The sequence below is a fragment of the Chlorocebus sabaeus genome, chromosome 3 (genome assembly GCF_047675955.1).
Source record: "Chlorocebus sabaeus isolate Y175 chromosome 3, mChlSab1.0.hap1, whole genome shotgun sequence".
Taxonomy (NCBI): Eukaryota; Metazoa; Chordata; class Mammalia; order Primates; family Cercopithecidae; genus Chlorocebus; species Chlorocebus sabaeus.
This window is the reverse complement of record NC_132906.1, coordinates 1315147-1334509: the sequence shown is the minus strand read 5'-3', so window position 1 is coordinate 1334509 and position 19363 is coordinate 1315147. Positions and strand designations below refer to the sequence as shown.

Genomic DNA, 19363 nt, shown 5'->3' with positions numbered 1-19363 from the left:
TAGGTAAGCGGTTTTAAGGAGTTGAGATTCTGCTTGGAACAAAATATATTCTTACCAAATTTCATTAGTACTATTTTTCAAAACCTTTAAAATCAATATGTTTATGAATATTTTAATCTTTTTTGTATTTTCTAGAGACTGTCCTTAAATAACGACATATTTGAGGCGAACTCTGATAGCGATCAGCAAAGTGAGACAAAAGAAGATACTTCACCAAAGAAGAAAAAGAAAAAATTAAGGCAGAGAGAAGAGAAGAGCCCAGATGATCTGAAAAAGAAAAAAGCAAAGGCCGGGAAGCTAAAAGACAAGTCCAAATCAGACCTGGAGAGCTCCTTGGAAAGTTTAGTTTTTGATTTAAGGACAAAGAAAAGAATTTCTGAAGCCAAAGAAGAACTAAAGGAGTCCAAAAAGCCCAAAAAAGATGAAGTAAAAGAAACAAAGGAATTAAAGAAAGTTAAAAAGGGTGAAATAAGAGATTTAAAGACGAAAACAAGAGAAGATCCCAAAGAAAATAGAAAAACAAAAAAAGAAAAATGTGTCGAATCCCAGGTGGAGTCTGAATCAAGTGTACTTAATGATTCTGCCTTTCCAGAGGATGACAGTGAAGGGCTACATTCCGACAGCAGAGAAGAGAAACAAAACACTAAAACTGCAAGAGAGAGAGCAGGGCAGGACACAGGGCTGGAGCATGGCTTTGAGAAGCCGCTAGACAGCGCCATGAGTGCTGAGGAGGATACCGATGTCAGAGGCAGGAGGAAGAAGACCCCGAGAAAGGCTGAGGACACTAGAGAGAGCAGGAAGCTAGAAAACAAGAACACTTTCTTAGAGAAGAAAACTGTGCCTAAAAAGCAGAGGAATCAAGACAGAGGCAAAAGTGCTGCAGAGTCAGAGAAGCTGATGCCTGTGTCTGCCCAAACGCCAAAGGGCTGGAGGTTGAGCGGGGAAGAGAGAGGCTTCTGGTCCACTGACTCAGCCGAGGAGGTAAGGGCCACGGAAGGCAGCAGAAAACCCATGTTGAGTGGTCAAGACATTTCACAAGCAAAGAAAGGGAAACAGCCAAGCTGTAAGAAAGTGTTTATGACTGTGGGTGGTCATAAATGAAGATCCTCCAGCTTTTGGACACCGCAGCTTATCTCTTAGTCTCTGGTTTGTTTCTCTTAGAATGATTATGACTAGAAAATTAAAGGCTAATTTGTGAACAAGTCAGGATGGTTTTTAGAGGTACTCAGATGATATATGGAGCATTGTATACTCAGGTTTATAGCTTCATCAGCTTATTTTATTGGTTTTTCACATCCTACTTGGTCATTTCCCCTGTTGTCTTGAGTATACCACTATTAAATAATAGGACACAAAGTACATCGACAAGTATTTTAATTAAATTTAATTAATTAAATACGCTTATAAAAACGTATTTAATAGAGAATTTGTCCCATTATAAAAATTATTTTTATATGGCTTTGCAAAGTGGATGTATTTTCCAAATTATGAGAGTATTTATATATGCAGTATTTATCAAGGGCTATAAAGAACATCATTTTTTTCGTTCATTATTTCCAGTTTTGAGAATTTAAGGAAATCATTTTAAAGAAGGAAAACTGTGCATACATAGTTACTCATGGCAGAATTATCTTCATTAGTGAAAAATGGATAGCAACCTGACTTTCTAGCCATAGGGGAAATGGTTAAGGAAACATTGATATGTCAACTTGGGGACCATTAGAACTACTGAAATATTATGAGGTCAGTGTAGCGAAATAGAACAACTTAGACAATGCAGTGGAGAAGAAGACCCTACATAAATGTGAACACAGTTGTAAAAATATGTGTGTAATGTAAACAAAAATGAATTTTAAAAAAGATTATCCATGTAAAAGTACCAGGACCAGAAGGGGGAACATGGAGAAGTGAAATAGTCACGGTTGGTTAAGACTATGGGTGGAAAACTTTCTTAGAATTTCCTTTTTTTTTTTTTTTTTTTTAAATAAAATTCCTAAAAGAGGGTGGGAAAACTGGTGTTGGGCTTTGAATTTGGTATTTTGTGAATTATCATATGGTTGACTGAGGAAGCAAAATTCTTTTGTGTGAAGAGGATTTAATGATCAGTGATCACGTACCACAGTACACAGGGGTGGTTCCCTCAAGCCACAAACCTGTATTTTCTGGTTCTCAAATAAATATACAGCGTCAACTCTTTATCCATTCTTCTTTGGATATCATGTCATTTTCAGGACAAAGAGACCAAAAAAACTGAATCCAAAGAAAAATATCAGAAAAGGCACGATTCTGACAAGGAAGAAAAAGGCAGAAAAGAGCCAAAAGGATTAAAGAGTGAGTGTAAATGTTAACGTTTTACCATTTACATTGCTGTCTGATATACAAATAATTAACCAGTTACCTACATTTATTATGTAAAAATTCATATAATTTGTTTTCCGTTATTTTCACCTTGCTTTTCCTTTTTAGTATGATGAGGGATCAGATTAGAATTACTGAGACAGGAAATTAGTTATGGCAGAAAAATAAATGTGTTTTTTATAGCAGATGCTAAATTTTAAAACACACCTTTTAATATATTCATTTTAAGTAAGTCTGTGTCATTTGTGTAAAATATAATATTGAATATGCATTTTGGATCACTTCAAGATAGACCATAATAGAAAATCCATAATATATATCAATATTAGAACAAATACTTTATATTTCTTAAAAACAAACAAAAAAAACACCATTACAGTGTTTGAATAAACCCTAGCAGATAAATATTTAGTTTCTGTAGCAAAAGTACTTGGAACACATGTTTTCTGGCAAACAGTGGTTCTAAGAGATGGATGATTTTCCTTGGGTTTTCTTGCTGAAAGCTGAATGTAACTGAAGTAATATTAAAAGTAAGTTTTTTCCTAAGCCTAGTCTGGTTTTGGCAGTAGAAGCAGGTGAATGAAGTGGCAGGAGCAGTGGCTTTGTTTCAGTGGATCACACGTAAAGTGGCTGTAAGATTGCTGTTCAAAGCAAAAAAAAATCTTAAATGCCTTCTGTTCGTCAATAACTAGAGGTTCAAAATACTGTAAAACTGGACCTGGCCTTCTTAACCTTTTTTCCTCCTAGTATCTTGTATGTCAGTTTTAGATACATTTTTACTGTAAACATATAGCCTTAAATGGAACGACTGTTTGTCCCATTCATAAGGGTACTCACTAGAGTCCAGTTTTCAATATTCCCTGATAACAAAACCTGTCTGCTGTGTACCTAGAGTTTATAATAGAATTCATCCTAATTCTCTTCTTTTTGGGGTTATTTCTAATGTCAGGTCTAGTGTCTGCCAGTTTTCTTCCCAGTTAAAAGCTGGTAGCATCAGGTACAGTTTTACCAGGTACACAGGCAGTGCTCTGGCACCCTGCTGTTTCCCTCACTTGCCACCAGAAACCATTTTGGGACAAGCCTTAGGATCCAGCTATAGACAGTCTGGTGTCTCTAGCTGTGGGAAAGGTGCTGGTGTGACTCGGGTCACTGAGACTCACCGCCTTCAGCAGGCCTTTGTCTCAACTGCAGGTGAGTAGTTCAGAACATCTGCTTAACAGCCATTCACACTGGACGACATCCTTTCTGAATATTGAGCAGCCAGTAGAAAGACCAGCTGAAACGATTTTTTGGCTTTGACAGTCAATCAGACCAGGCTTTATAAGCTAGGTGGATGTTAGTAAAAATTAAGAAAATATCTTGTTGCTTTAACACTAACTTAGATTTTCTTTTGAATGTAACAAATTTGTGACTCATACTTAACTATCTTTTAATTTTTTCATTAGCACTTAAGGAAATCAGAAATGCATTTGATTTATTTAAATTAACTCCAGAAGAAAAAAATGATGTTTCTGAGAATAATCGGAAAAGGGAAGAAATACCACTGGATTTTAAAACCATAGACGATCACAAAACCAAGGAAAACAAACAGTCACTTAAAGAGAGGAGGAACACCCGAGACGAAACGGACACTTGGGCATACATTGCTGCAGAAGGTGATCAAGAGGGTTCAGACAGCGTGTGCCAAGCAGATGAGAATTCGGGTGAGTTTGGAATTATTTTGCAGAATTTTTCAAGATAGTGCACTGTATTATTTTACTGTACTCTTCTCTGTCTATATTTCTGATCTCAAGATCAAAAAATAATGGAGTAAAGAGTTTATTTGGATCTCCTGAATAACATTTTATATTGAAGACGGGTCATTCTGTGACTTCTCAATGGATCAAACAATTTTTCTGAGTTCCTATAATGTTCTCAGCACATATGGAATTAAAAGATTTCTCATTTTCTACCTTACCTCCTCCTACCTGGCAGCCCCATTTTATATCTTACTATTTAATAGATTTCTTTCAGGAAATTATCAAATATAAACTTATTTGTATTTTATCCTTTTAATGTTGTAGCAAATAACACTAAATAAGATTATACTGTAAACACTGTCCTGAGGACATCGGAACTGGTCGAGAAGAAGAATACAGACTACAGTAGTGGTGGGGAGGAGTACTCAAAAGTGTACATACATGTTTATAACTAGGACCTAATAAATCAGAGAGGTTAGTCTAATAAAACTAGGTATTTCATTCTCTTTGATGCTATTGTGAATGGGAGTTCATTCATGATTTGGCTCTCTGTCTGTTACTGGTGTATACGAATGCTTGTGATTTTTGCACATTGATTTTGTATCCTGAGACTTTGCTGAAGTTGCTTATCAGCTTAAGGAGATTTTGGGCTGAGACGATGGGGTTTTCTAAATATACAATCATGTTATCTGCAAACAGGGACAATTTGACTTTTCCTAACTGAATACCCTTGATTTCTTTCTCTTGCCTGATTGCCCTAGCCAGAACTTCCAATGCTATGTTGAATAGGAGTGGTGAGAGAGGGCATCCCTGTCTTGTGCCAGATTTCAAAGGGAATGCTTCCAGTTTTTGCCCATTCAGTATGATATTGGCTGTCGGTTTGTCATAAATAGCTCTTATTATTTGGAGATACATTCCGTCAATACTGAATTTATTGAGAGTTTTTAGCATGAAGGGCTGTTGAATTTTGTCAAAGGCCTTTTCTGCATCTATTGAGATAATCATGTGGTTTTTGTCTTTGGTTCTGTTTATATGCTGGATTACGTTTATTGATTTGTGTATGTTGAACCAGCCTTGCATCCCAGGGATGAAGCCCACTTGATCACGCTGGGAGCTGGAGGCTGGAGCTGTTCCTATTCGGCCACCTTGGGCGCGCCCCCAGAAGTGTTAGTTTGAGTTGAGGGCTTTGGAAAAGTTCTTCATGTATTGCATATGTTTTACAGACTTTATTTCTGTGGCAAGGCCATCTGCTTAACGTCATCTATATAGTTTGAGGAATTGGTTTCAGGTGAAAATCCTTTAACGCTTACCATCAAGTATTTCTGTTTTTCACTTGTAAAACCACCATTGTGAATTACTCCCAGGCGAGCTGCACTGAAGTCTGTGGTTGCTGTGGTGATAAAGGCTGAACACACAACGTTCCCCATGTTCCCGTGCCTGTGGGTCCTGTCGGAGAAGACTCTAGCAGTACCTCACAGGGAGTTGGGTGTGGGCCGGGGCACTGTGGGAGCAGAAGGCTTCCAGATGTAGGGGCCCGAGTGAATCTGGAAGGATCCATAAGCAGTGCCTTTGACTCACATGCTGGGGTAGCTCACACACGAGAACAGCTTTATCTGTACATGATGGGAAGCAGCGTATGTCCAAGAAGAATGGTGTAAGGGAGAAAAGTCACATTAGGATTGTATTTCCTCTTACCAGATCCCCGATCCCTCCTTCCTTTGAGCTACTTAGTCTTAAAATTCCTCCTTCGCTATTTTACAATGACAGGTTACCTATTTATCTTCATGCCTTCGGAGTACCATGGCTTCTCAATGTGAATCGTTCACATTACTTCCCAAAGAAAGTCGGGGATTTTATCAATTAAAAGACCCCATTATACAGTGACTTGTGTGAAAAGTATACATAGAGCTTTGATTAAGACACCACAAATTTCATAACATTGTGGGTTTTTTATACTTAAGACAATGTATGTTAACAAGGCCATTGTGTGTTCCAGATGGCAGGCAGCAGATTCTGAGTTTGGGCATGGACCTGCAGTTAGAATGGATGAAGTTAGAAGATTTCCAAAAGCACCTTGATGGGAAAGATGAGAATTTTGCTGCAGCAGATGCAATTCCAAGTAGTGAGTGGTTTTGGAAATATTGAAATCCCTTTCACAAATCTAGATTTATAAAATCTAACTTATCTTTCCTTTCATTTTAGATGTGTTAAGGGATGCTGTAAAAAATGGGGATTATATTACTGTAAAAGTTGCACTTAATTCAAATGAAGAATATAACCTGGACCAAGAGGTAATATGTCTTTGAAAAATCTCATGAAAGGAAAATGGAAAGTAACTCTTGAAAGAATTCAAATTAATTTTTCATTTATTTTAATTACAAAAGACTGGGTGTGGTGGCACACACCTATAATCCCAGCACTTTGGGAGGCCGAGGCAGGAGGATTGCTTGAGGCCAGGAATTGGAGACCAGCCTGGGCTCCATGGTGAAACCCCAACTCTACAAAAAATACAAAAATTAGCTGGACGTGGTGGTATACGCCTTTGGTCCCAGTTACTTGGGCGGCTGAGGTGGGAGGATCACCTGAGCCTGGGAGGTCAAGGCTGTGGTAAGTTGAGATCGCACCACTGCACCCCAGCCTGGGCAACAGAGCAAGACTGTCTCAGAAAAAAAAAAATGCACGTTCACTTTGTAAAATTAAAAAATTGCAGAACCCTATAAATGTACAATTATGGTCCCTTTAATTCGAACCCCCTTACCCCCCGAAAAGTGATGGTTTGGTTTGGTTTGGTTATGGCTACCTGTTTTGTATGTGGTTTTACCCTCTGCCACTCTGAGAGCAGAGAGTGAGACCATTTTCCTATGGCCATTTGTGTTTCTTTGATGGTTGCCCCATTTCCAACATCTGTCCATCTCTGTTGTAGCTGGCGTGTTTCATACTGATACGTATGGGTTTTGTAATGGAAGTATATTGGCCCTTTCTCCCTAGATTTTAGGTTTTGTGTTTGAGTCTTGTATTGCTTGAAGATTTTTCTTTTTAGGCAATTGTGTCTGTCGATCTTCTACATTTATGGCTTTTGGGGATCTTGTCTTGCTTAGAAAATATTTTCATATTTTCTTCTTTAGTTTTGTAGCTTCGCTGTGGATTTTTTAGGTTTAATCCTTTGGGATTACAATTCACAAAATTATTGGGATTTTGATTAAAATTGCATGAAATAATATAGATTGAGAATTGGCATTTTTATTTACATTTTGCATCTTCTGTCCATGAATATGGTAATTCTAATCACTCAGCTCTTCATTTATACCCTTAAGCAAAGTTCTGTGGGTTTTTCATTCATAGAGACATTGCACATTTCTTCTAGATGTATGCCTGTATGTTTTATGTTTTATTATGGTCATTAGTCTTTTTTCATTTACATTTTGTTTTCTAACTGGTTGCTTGTCAATGGTAAAGCTATGGATGTCTTTGTACACATATGTGTGTGTGACTCTAGTCATTTAATGAAATTCTCTTCTAGTTTTTAAGTTACTTGTTTTGGATTTTCTAGGTAGAAAATTTGATCATATGCCCCCCAGAAATTCACTGTTCATTTTATATGGTACAAACTTTTCATGTACCTTTAGGATTTCATACACAAAACAAAATCAAAGAAGATACAAAAATGAGAGCTGGGCGTGGTGGCGTGCACCTGTAATCTCAGCTACTCGAGGCTGAGGCAGGCGCCCAGGAGTTTGAGACCAGCCTGGGCTGACATAACAACACCCTGTCTCAATAAAAAAGAAAGAAAGAAAAACACCACCAACAAAAAAAAATTCAAGCATTCCTTGGAGATATTGTGGGTTTGGTTCCAGACTGTTGGAATAAAGCGAGTCACACAAATTTGTTGGTTTCCTCGTGCATATAAAAGTTAGGTTTACACTATACTGTAGTCTGTGAATAGCATTACATCTTTTAAAAAAACTATATATCTTAATTTACAACACTTTATTGCTAAAAATGGCTGACACAACAACACAAAATGGGCACATGCTGTGGGGTACTGGTGTGAATAAACGTGCCTGTGGCAGGGTTGCCACAGACCTTCAATTTGTAAAAAACACAGTCCCTGTGAAGCTCGGTAAAGCAAAGCTCGGTGAAACGAGGTAGGCCTATAGAGGAGAGCGTAAAATTTTATGCAAACATTTATATGTGAAAAAATATTCTAAAAGCTACTAGTTTATGGTGGTTGGGATATGTGAAAAAATATTCTAAAAGCTACTAGTTTATGATGGTTGGGATATTTTAGCGAAAATCCTAAGTAGATGTGTAAATCAATGCCCGTTAGTGATTTCACATTGAAACATCTCAAGTGAGAAGACTTGGTTCTGAAATTGTTCTAAAGATTAACACGTTTTTTATTTAACAAAACCAACACAGGATTCCAGTGGAATGACACTGGTGATGCTTGCCGCCGCGGGAGGGCAGGACGACCTCCTGCGACTCCTCATAACAAAAGGCGCGAAAGTGAACGGTCGGCAGAAAAACGGGACCACTGCCCTCATTCATGCCGCAGAGAAGGTTTGTGGCTTCTCGTGCATCCGTTTCAGAGCTTTCATTCCTGCCGATGGACTGAGAGGACCTCTTTGGTAGTGAAATATAGCAATCACATGGCCACATAGCTTTTTTTTTTTTTTTTTTTAATGACAGAGTCTTGCTCTGTCCCCCAGGCTGGAGTGCAGTGGCACGATCTCAGCTCACTGCAACCTCTGCCCCCCGGGTTCCAGCAGTTCTCCTGCTTCAGCCTCCCTAGTAGCTGGGATTATAGGTGCCCACCACCACGCCCAGCTAATATTTGTATTTTTAGTAGAGACAGTCTTGCCATATTGGCCAGGCTGGTTTCGAACTCCTGACCTCAAGTGACCCACCCGCCTTGGCCTCCCAAAGTGCTAGTATTACAGGAGTGAGCCTCCGCGCCTGGTCTGCTCCAGTTCTACTTTCTAATAGTATTTTATTATTGTCATATTATATTATGAAATAACACTTTCCTTTTTTTGAGACGGAGTCTCGCTCTGTGGCCCAGGCTGGAGTGCAGTGGCTGGATCTCAGCTCACTGCAAGCTCCGCCTCCTGGGTTCCCGCCATTCTCCTGCCTCAGCCTCCCGAGTAGCTGGGACTACAGGCGCCGCCACCAAGCCTGGCTAATTTCTTTGTATTTTTAGTAGAGACGGGGTTTCACCGTGTTCGCCAGGATGGTCTCGATCTCCTGACCTCGTGATCCTCCCGCCTTGGCCTCCCTAAGTGCTGGGATTACAGGTGTGAGCCACTGTGCTCGGCCATCACACAGTCCCATAGCTTTTTTAAAAATTCGTTTTAGAAATAAGGTCTCCATCTGTGGCACAGACGGGAGTGCAGTGGCACCATCATAACTCACTGTGGCTGGGAACTCCTGGTCTCAAGCAGTCCTCCTGCCTCAGCCTCCCGAGTCACTGGGCCTAAGTGTGTACCACCACACCTGGCTGGTTTTAAAAATGTCTGTAGAGACATGGTCTCACTGTGTTGCCCAGCCTGGGCTCAAGGAATGGGATTACAGGCATGAGCCGCCGCCCCCAGCTGGAGGAACTTTTTAACTTCATGTTTCAGTTGATCTGTGATATGTAATGAATGGATTTATCATCAGTAGTGCATTGTAATCACATTTCAAAATGTGATTTATCTCGTTAGAAGTAATTTACATTAAAATACTCTGATTAAAGTACTAATATTAATTTTCATCTTAAATAATTTAAAATTTTTTCGAATGGTATTAGTATTCCTTTTGGTTAATAATGTAATTGAAATGTTCCCATATATTATCTTTTTAAAGGATTTACATGTAGAGGTTCTTACGTTGGAGCTAGCGGTTCCGTTTACGTAGCAGTTGCTGGCAGCACAGTGCGTGGCGAAATCTGGGCCTCTGTGAGGCAGGGCTCACCCCCGCGGCCCCACAGCAAGGCTGTGACCCACAACCACTTGTGATAGAACCTGCTGGGTATTTTTCCTGATGACTTAAGAATTTCAAACTATCTGAACACTGTCTTTTAAATAATTTGGGGAATTAAATTTGCTTTTTTCCTTTTCACAGAACTTTTTAACAACAGTGGCTATTCTTTTGGAAGCGGGAGCTTTTGTCAACGTCCAGCAGAGCAACGGTGAGACCGCACTGATGAAGGTAAGTCCCTCCTGTGGGTTGTCCCTTCTTCAGTACCTTGGCAGGTGCTTGTGTTGGCATCTGCCACTGCCCGGCGCTGTGCTGGGGCCTGAGAACAGAGGGGGTACCAAGACAGTCCTGGAGTCCAGCTGCTTGCAGGGGAGGAGGAGAAGCGGGCTGGCAGGGCAGCAGTGAGCTCAGAGCGGGCAGTGGTGTGATCAGAACAGCACAGAGAGCCATGAGGTCACAGGGAAGTGCTCCGAGCTTGGCCTTGGGGACCCTGGCAATCTGTAGGGTGGATGAGGCAGGTGCCACACTGTATCCTAAACGGCAGTCAAGTCAGCAGGGAGGGAGCACTCTGGCTGCAGCTGGAGCAGCAGGGAGGCTGCCGGCCTGGAAGGAGCAGGCCTGGGTGTGGGGCGGAGCTCCTCGTGCACTCTGTGTTCCTCATTTGATGTTGGTGAATTTGTCGCCTCGGGCTTGTTCCTGTGTTCCGGAACGTGGTTTGCAGACAGGTTTTGAAAGAAAGGTCGACCGTTTGGCATTTGTCTTAGGGGACCCTGCACGGTCTGGTTGGTTCCTCTGCAGCAATTGTGGGTTCCTGGCCCAGGATGCTATTAGGATATAGCAGGTCCAGACACTCAGCCAGCAGTGGCCAGCTCAGCTCCCTGTGGGCACCTGTCCTCTTTCCTCCCTGGGATGCTTGGCTCCGTGTAAGCCATTGAGCCCAGCAGGAGCCTGCCCACAGCGCCCATTCCAGCCTCTGTCCCCAGTAAGCAAAAGAGCACAGCCAGGCCCTGGGTCTGCAGGGCACCTGGCATCCAGTCTCACCGTGAACCGTCTTCTGATGGCCCGGACCACCTGTCTCTTGTCCTCCTGCCGCACAAGGCCCATAAACAGTCTCCTCCTGTTGCCCAGGCTGGAGTACAGTGGCGCCATCATGACTCACTGCAGCCTCGGCTTCCCGAGCTCAAGTGCCTCTCACCTCAGCGTCCCCAGTAGCTAGGACTGCAGGTGCAAGCCACCACACCCAGCCATCTTTTTTCTTACTAGAGACAAAGTCTTACTGTGTTGCCCAGGCTTGGCTTGCACTCCTGGCCTCAAGCACTTTCCTTTTGGTTCATGGAAATGTTCATTTTGTTCAGGAGCCTGAGGTTTGTCTTTTGTTTCCCTTCATTTGTTTCTGTGGTTGTCTCATGTGGAGCAGTGGTGGCCTCTCAAAGCATCATCTTGGTGACAGATGGCGCGGTGCACCCTGAACTGCAGCCATGCAGATGCATCTAGAGCATGAGAGAGGTGGGCGGGCACAGAAGCCTGCTCATGCGAAGCCTTAGGGAGTTCGTCCAGAGGGCCCTGGGGAGCCACAGCAAGGATGAAGCTGAAGAAGGGTAGAATCAGATTAGAGGGTTTTCATTTGTGTGTTTTAATGCTTTGTAGTACAGAAGGGGCACAGATTGGGAGGAGGATAGTTTGCAGACTTGTGTCTCCAGGTTATGTGAAATAACAGAAATCTGTACCTGGGTCGTGGCAGGAGGGATGGAGTGGGTGAGCTGGCCACTTGGTAAGAGGTACAGTTCACAGAGCTTGGTAACTGGAGGGGACGCCTGGTCACCCCATTTCCTAAGTTGGGGGCCCAGGTGGCACAGATGGAGGGAGTTGGGTATTGGGTCGTGTAGATGTCACCTCTGCACATTTCACTGGGGAATCTAGGCTCAGGAGAGGGTGTGGGCTGGAGATTCAGGTTTGCTGCTGTCCAGCTCTGCGACAGTGACTGTAGCCATAGGTTGAGAGTGGGGTCATCCATGGGGAAGTGGAAAGGAGAAAAGGGTCATAGAAGGAAAGAAGCTGCCTGGGGAGAAGCAGAGGAGGAGAAAGTGGTCCTCAGGCTGGCAGCGCCTCCCCCAGCACCAGGCAGAAGGCAAGTGGGAGCCTCGGGTCAGCACCTCAGGGCTGCATGCCGTGCTGAGGTGTCTGTGTTGAGCTGGGAGTGGGGTGCAGAGGCCAAGGTGTCTGTGTTGAGCTGGGAGTGGGGTGCAGAGGCCAAGGTGCCTGTGTTGAGCTGGGAGTGGGCTGCAGAGACCAAGGTGTCTGTGTTGAGCTGGGAGTGGGGTGCAGAGTCCAAGGTGCCTGTGTTGAGCTGGGAGTGGGCTGCAGAGACCAAGGTGTCTGTGTTGAGCTGGGAGTGGGGTGCAGAGGCCAAGGTGCCTGTGTTGAGCTGGGAGTGGGCTGCAGAGACCAAGGTGTCTGTGTTGAGCTGGGAGTGGGCTGCAGAGACCAAGGTGTCTGTGTTGAGCTGGGAGTGGGCTGCAGAGACCAAGGTGCCTGTGTTGAGCTGGGAGTGGGCTGCAGAGACTAAGGTGTCTGTGTTGAGCTGGGAGTGGGGTGCAGAGGCCAAGGTGCCTGTGTTGAGCTGGGAGTGGGGTGCAGAGGCCAAGGTGCCTGTGTTGAGCTGGGAGTGGGCTGCAGAGACCAAGGTGTCTGTGTTGAGCTGGGAGTGGGGTGCGGAGGCCGAGGTGCCTGTGTTGAGCTGGGAGTGCAGTGCGGAGGCCGAGGTGCCTGTGTTGAGCTGGGAGTGGGGTGCAGAGGGGAGAGGGCTCTGGAGTGGGTCTGGGAGGACGTGGCGTTTCTTCCCTGAGAGGACACGTCGCACTTACTTCACTGGGTCTGAATTCAGTAGACTGCCTTTATCTGCCATGAGGTTTAAGTATTTGTTCCTCAAAAGCTGTATTTTAATTGCTTTCAGGATTTAGCATGTTGAAGTTTTTTTGAGTTTTAGAATGAGAAGATGTAAACATAGTGATTTTCAGAAATTAAAACCCTTTCATCGGAGGAGAAAGTGTAGAACATGGGTCCTTTACCAGAGTGGGCAGGTGCAGGGGGACTGCCCTCACCTGTTGCTGCAGACTCTGTCGGTCCCAGCAGGGCCACTCGGTCTGTCCCGAGCCTGTCCTGGACGGTGTCCCTCACCTCTGCAGTGGACACCCGGGGTGACCCGAAAGGTCTCAGGCATTGCCCAGGCTCCGCTGATCTGATGGCAGAGCCGCCCCTGCCGGAAGCGCTGGCTGACACCGTTGTCCGGGCAGCGTGGCGGGCGGGTAGTGTGGCGGACGGGCATCGTGGCGGGCGGGTAGTGTGGCAGACGAGCAGAGGGTGGACGGGCATCGTGGCGGGCGGGTAGTGTGGCGGAGCGCCGCTGCTCCTGGAGGCCGCTCTGTACAGTGACGCTGCTGCCCCAGCATCTGCCTCACAGGGTAAGGGCGGCACAGGGACCCCATCCGCTTTTCACAAATGGAAACGGGAGACTCAGAAGAATTACAGAAGAATTACGGGACTTATCTGCAGTCACGTGGCCAGTGAGTGGCAGACAAGGAAACGGTCTGTGCCACAGCTGCACCGTAGGTTTGCAAATTCAGATTCCTATCTGTGCTTGGGTCATCTCCTTTAAAGCAGCAGCTGGCGACATTTCGAGGTTATTTTGTGGTCCTGAGAGGTGTTTTTGAGATTCCCGAGACAAAGCTGTCTATAGTGAGGGCCAGGCTTGTGTATCTCAGTGCCTCTGCCGAGGGGCTAGCTCGAGGGGACAGCATAGCATGGACAGAGGGCAGAAGGGGCTGCGCCTGGTGTCTGTTCTACAGTCTTGGGACTGAAGCATCCTTTTTGAAGTTGCCCATTTCCTGAAAACTCACTGAAGAAATTAACCTGAACGTACCACACAGATTTCTGTGTTGGCCCCTGAGTCAAAGATACTCCCCACTTGCATTTAAGCAACGTGGCCTGTGCCCTCTTCACAGAGCCCAGGCATGTATGGAGAAGGGACCAGCACCCATGGGTAGTTACCACAGGTTACAACTGAGTAATTGTTCCTCCTTTTCACCTGACGCAGGCCTGTAAAAGAGGAAATTCAGACATTGTACGACTTGTGATTGAATGTGGAGCTGACTGCAACATTTTGTCAAAGCACCAGAACAGTGCCCTGCACTTCGCGAAGCAGTCTAACAACGTGCTTGTGTACGACTTGCTGAAGAGCCATTTAGAGACGTAAGTGGCAAGCGACTGTGCCGTGTTGAGTCCCATATCATACGCTGTTCGTGTGGACACATTATCATTGGAGCGGCCTCTGCGTAACTGCTCAGAAAAACATCCAGCACAAGTCCTGATGGTTTTGTTTCCAGTAAATCACAGATTTAATAAATGGCATATGAATTATTTTTCTGCAAGTTATTTAACTCAGAAAATTTCAAACTTAACACTGGCCTATCTGGGAGTATTTTCCTTAAATATTAAGTATGCTCTTAATTTGGTTAGCAAAGGTTTTCTTTAAAACATTTAAACTTGGCCGGACACAGTGGCTCACGCTTGTAATCCTAGTACTTTGGAAGGCCGAGGCGGGTGGATCACTTAAGGTCAGGAGTTTGAGACCAGCCTGGCCAACATGGTGAAACCCCATCTCTACTAAAAAAACAAAAATTAGCCAGGCGTGGTGGTGGGCACCTGTAATCCAGCTACTCAGGAGGCTGAGGCAGGAGAATCGCTTGAACCCGGGAGGCAGAGGTTGCAGTGAACCAAGATCACACCATTGCACTGCAGCCCGGGTGACAGAGCAAGACTCTGTACCCCCACCAAAAAAAAGAAACTTTAAACATTCGTCTTTCTTTTTAATATACCTTATTTTTTGCAACACTTTTAAGCACAGCAAAGTTGAGTGGAAGGTACAAATTTCCAAGCCTCCCCACCGCCATCCTCCCCAGCTGTGGAGATCCCAGTCGCCCACCACGGGACATTACTACAGCGGAGGAACTACAGGGACATCGCGTAATCCTCGGAGCGCAGCACTGACATCAGGGCTCACTCGTAGTGTTACACATTCTGTGGATCTGGACAGAGACGTCATGCATCCGTCCCTCATCACAGTGTCACACAGTATAGTTTCACTGCCGGAATAAGCCTGTTTTCCACCTCTTCATCCCTCCCTCCCCCAGCCCCTGACAACCACCAGTAATTTTACTGCCTTCATATTTTGCCCTTTCCAGAACAGTTGGAATCACACATTATTTGGCCTTTTCAGGTTGGCCTCTTTCGTTTAGCAGTAGGCATCCCAGATTCCTTCCATGTCTTGATAGTGCGTTTCTGTTTAGCACTGACTAATATTCTGTTGTTGGTTGTCAATATTTACCAGTTTATTCAAGTTCATTCTTTTTCAAATAAATTCTAAATCATATTTTATTTTATTGCAAGTTCATACTTACAACACAATTTAGTATTTCTATCACTTCAGAACTCTTTTGGCAACACACATCACAAACTCGCACATACCAGACAGTAGCGAACTCAAGGCGGTGTTTACGTCACAGGTCTCGGGTGGGCCTCTGGGACTGCGCCTGTTGCACACGGTGCTGCTGATGGCTGCAGTCCCGACTCCTCTGGTCACATGGGGTGTCTGCATAGATCCAGGAAGTAAAGTGACCCACTTTCCTGATTTGCCCAGGCTGAGGGCTTCCCCTTTCTGATTTTTCCACTGATTCATTAGACAACTATGTATCAAGCATAGACTTTGTGCCACGCACTGTTCTAAAGACTGGGGAGATGGAAACGGCAGTGGGGGAAGAGACTTGCCCTCTTAGAACTTCAGTTCCACTGAGATGGACAAGACAGATACACAGGTTGTCGGGTGCCGCTGGGTGGAAGTCGAGCTGGGAAGGAGGCAGGCAGAGCTGCAGCTCTTTTTTGGAAGGCTGGCCTGGGAATGCCTCACTGGTTTTCGACAGGCTTGTGGTTCTTTTCTACATTAATGTTAACAACGTGTACTACTTTTTTCTCCTTAGACTTTCAAGAGTAGCAGAAGAGACAATAAAGGATTACTTCGAAGCTCGCCTTGCTCTGCTGGAACCAGTGTTTCCAATCGCATGTCATCGACTCTGTGAGGGGCCAGATTTTTCAACAGATTTCAATTACAAACCCCCACAGAACATACCAGAAGGTAAGCCTGTGCCTCCCTTCACTTTCCTGTGTGAAACGTGACACGATAGTAACAGATTGTTAGACAGAATCCTTTCTTTGAACAAACTTTAAGGAAATTCCGTTCTGTGTAATAATTCTGCAAACCAGTTAACAGCAGAGCTACTCTGAAGAGACAGCGGCTGACACCCCATCCCTGTTTTAACCCCCGTTTAGAGCACTGAAGTTAGGGCTTCGGAATCACACTGGTGCTCAGTGAGTTTTATTAAAAGTCAGTGTCTGAGTTATGAAGATTCTGAGCCTGGAATGTTTTTTCCCTGAATTGTGTTGTTTGTAAAGTCTTTGCCCTTTTTGAAAGAGAAAAAAAGAGTCTTGCCCTGTAGTAAAGCCGGTGGAAGGGATGGAGAAGCCACTTCCCCCTCTAGTCTCTGCTCCAGCCCCTCTCCAGCAGGACTGCGGCTGGCCCTCTCTACACGCGGTGCCAGGCAGATGTGGAGGCAGCTGGGCTCTGGCTTTTTTTGCTTAGAAACCCGTTCCCCGTTTTGTTAAGTGGCCTCTTTCGTTTAGCAGTAGGCATCCCAGATTCCTTCCATGTCTTGACAGTGCGTTTCTGTTTAGCACTGACTAATACTCTGTTGTTGGTTGTCAATATTTACCAGTTTATTCAAGTTCACTCTTTTTCAAATAAATTCTAAATCATATTTTATTTTATTGCAAGTTCATACTTATAATACAATTTAGTATTCATTCCTGGAAAACATATTTAAGAACAAATAGCCCTGCCCCTGAAAGAGCCATTTGTAGCATCTTAGTGTTGAGAGAACTTGACATTGTGGGATCATAATTTATCAGGTTTTGTTGTTGCTGCTGTTTTGAGAGGCAGTCTCCCTGTGTCACCCAGGCTGCAGTGCAGTGGCATCATCTTGGCTCATTGCAACCTCTGCCTTCTGGGTTCAAGTGATTCTTCTGCCTCAGCCTCTGGAGTAGCTGGAACTACAGTTGCCCACTGCCACACCCAGCCAATTTTTGTATTTTTAGTAGAGATGGGGTCATGTTGGCCAGACTGGACTCAAATTCCTGACCTCAAGTGATCTGCCTGCCTCAGCCTCCCAAAGTGCTGGGATTACAAGGCGTGAGCCACCGTGCCTGTTCAGTAATTTATAGTTTTGATTATTTAGGTGGACCATCTGCATTGCCAGGTGTGAGCGCCAGCGAGCGATGCCCTGAGCTGGCCCTGGTGAACCTGAGCACCCACTGACACCTACAACTGCTGGACTTGCAGTTTTCTCAGCATTTGTATAATGTCTGCATCCACCAGCTTTTTTTTTTTTTTTTTTTTTTGAGATGGAGTCTCACACTGTTCCCCAGGCTGGAGTGCAGTGGTGCGATCTCGGCTCACTGCAACCTCCACCTCCCAGGTTCAAGCAATTCTCCTACCTCAACCTCCCGAGTAGCTGGAATTACAGGTGCCCGCCACCACACCCAACTAATTTTTGTATTCTTAGTAGAGACGGGGGTTTCACTATGTTGGCCAGGCTGGTCTTGAACTCCTGGCCTCAAGTGATCTGCCCGCCTCTGCCTCCGAAAGTGCTGGGATTACAGACATGAGCCACCATGCCTGGCCAATTTTGGGTATGTATTAATCAGAAAAATTGGAAGGGGCAAAAGGTATGTGGAAGAAAATGGAAAACCACTCAGACCCACACCCAAAGGTGCCCACCACAGGAATGTCCCTGGGACATGTGCACATTCAGCAGTCATATTTAAAATACCAGTTTAATAACTTCAGTGTAGAAAATCATACTTAAGTCTTTTCCAGGAACTGTCAGTAGAGATTACTTGGGCAAAAGGTAAAAAGAGTTCTGTGGGTTGAGAAATGCCAGGTGACACAAGCTTTGAGAGGGCCAACCTCCTCTGAGCCTCCAGGCGGAGTGGGTGATGCCTGTCTGACCAGGTCCAGCTCAGGGGCCTGCTTCCATCTGGCGTTGAGTGTTCCTCTCTCTGGGGGCTGAAGGTTGCATTTGAAGTAATTCACACACATCTCCCATTTTCAGGCTCTGGCATCCTGCTGTTTATCTTCCATGCAAACTTTTTGGGTAAAGAAGTTATTGCTCGGCTCTGTGGACCATGTAGTGTACAAGCTGTAGTTCTGAATGATAAATTTCAACTTCCTGTTTTTCTGGTAAGATACTCTGTATTTCACTATTGAAAAGTAAATTCTTCTAATCAAAAGCATAGGTGACTTTAAATTCCTGTGTCTTAATATAATCATTCAGAAAATAATCCAATAATAGTGGTTGGGAATGAGGCAATATCCGTAATTATCCTAAATTTTCTCAGTAGGAATTTTTCCTGTTTGTTTTTTTGCCTTAAATTGTGCTTACCATACTGTCTTAGGGCTAGCATTGTTCTGAATATAAATTCTTAATGATCTCAAAGATTCTTTGTACATACTTTGCCACTTTTAGAATTCTTTCCTTGGACTGAATTAAGCAAAATTCCCTAGATATATAGCCATTTTAGCACTTGTACTGTATATTGCTGGGTGCATTCTAATCCAGTTTCCTGGACTGATTTTGTCATTTGTATATTTTTAATAAATCAAGGGAAAAGTAAGTCACCTGTTTTTTTTTGAGACAGGGTCTCACTCTGTTGACCAGGCGCGAATCACAGCTCACTGGGGCCTTGACTTCCCAGGCACAAGCAATCCTCCCGCCTCAGCCTCCTAACTACCTGGGACTACAGATGCACGCCACCACATCTGGCTAATTTTTTTATTTTTTGTAGAGATGGGGTTTCACTGTGTTGGTCAGGCTGGTCTCAAACTTACGGGCTCAAGCGACTGGCCTCCTCCACAGCATCTTGACTTATGAAATAAAAAACAAAACTTATTTATGATTCTTTTACATCATTGCTGTTTTAGTAGTTTCTGGTGTAAGTTTGAAAAAGCACTGATTTTTTTTTTCTCTTTCCATTGTAGGACAGTCATTTTGTTTACTCATTCAGCCCTATTGCAGGTCCCAATAAACTCTTCATAAGGTTGACAGAAGCACCCTCTGCCAAGGTGACAATCCTTTCTTCATATGTAGTGTCAGTACTCAAGTTGTTACTCCAGATTACTTTATCAGCATTAGAAAAAAATT

At 44.1% G+C, this 19363-nt stretch overlaps 1 protein-coding gene across 2 annotated transcripts in view; it reads left to right on the top strand.

The window, feature by feature from the left end:
* Nucleotides 1-19363, top strand: part of MPHOSPH8 (M-phase phosphoprotein 8) — a 35633-nt gene that overhangs the window by 14530 nt on the left and 1740 nt on the right. Inside the window, exons 3-13 of one of the 2 annotated variants that reach the window (XM_008021688.3) lie at nt 136-981; nt 2232-2331; nt 3804-4061; nt 6094-6219; nt 6300-6388; nt 8517-8657; nt 10200-10286; nt 14149-14303; nt 16088-16242; nt 18275-18402; nt 19201-19284. In XM_008021688.3, the coding sequence (XP_008019879.3) occupies nt 136-981; nt 2232-2331; nt 3804-4061; nt 6094-6219; nt 6300-6388; nt 8517-8657; nt 10200-10286; nt 14149-14303; nt 16088-16242; nt 18275-18402; nt 19201-19284 (2169 nt within the window). The remainder of the gene's footprint in view (nt 1-135; nt 982-2231; nt 2332-3803; nt 4062-6093; nt 6220-6299; nt 6389-8516; nt 8658-10199; nt 10287-14148; nt 14304-16087; nt 16243-18274; nt 18403-19200; nt 19285-19363) is intronic. The other variant, XM_008021689.3, reaches the window with a different exon arrangement.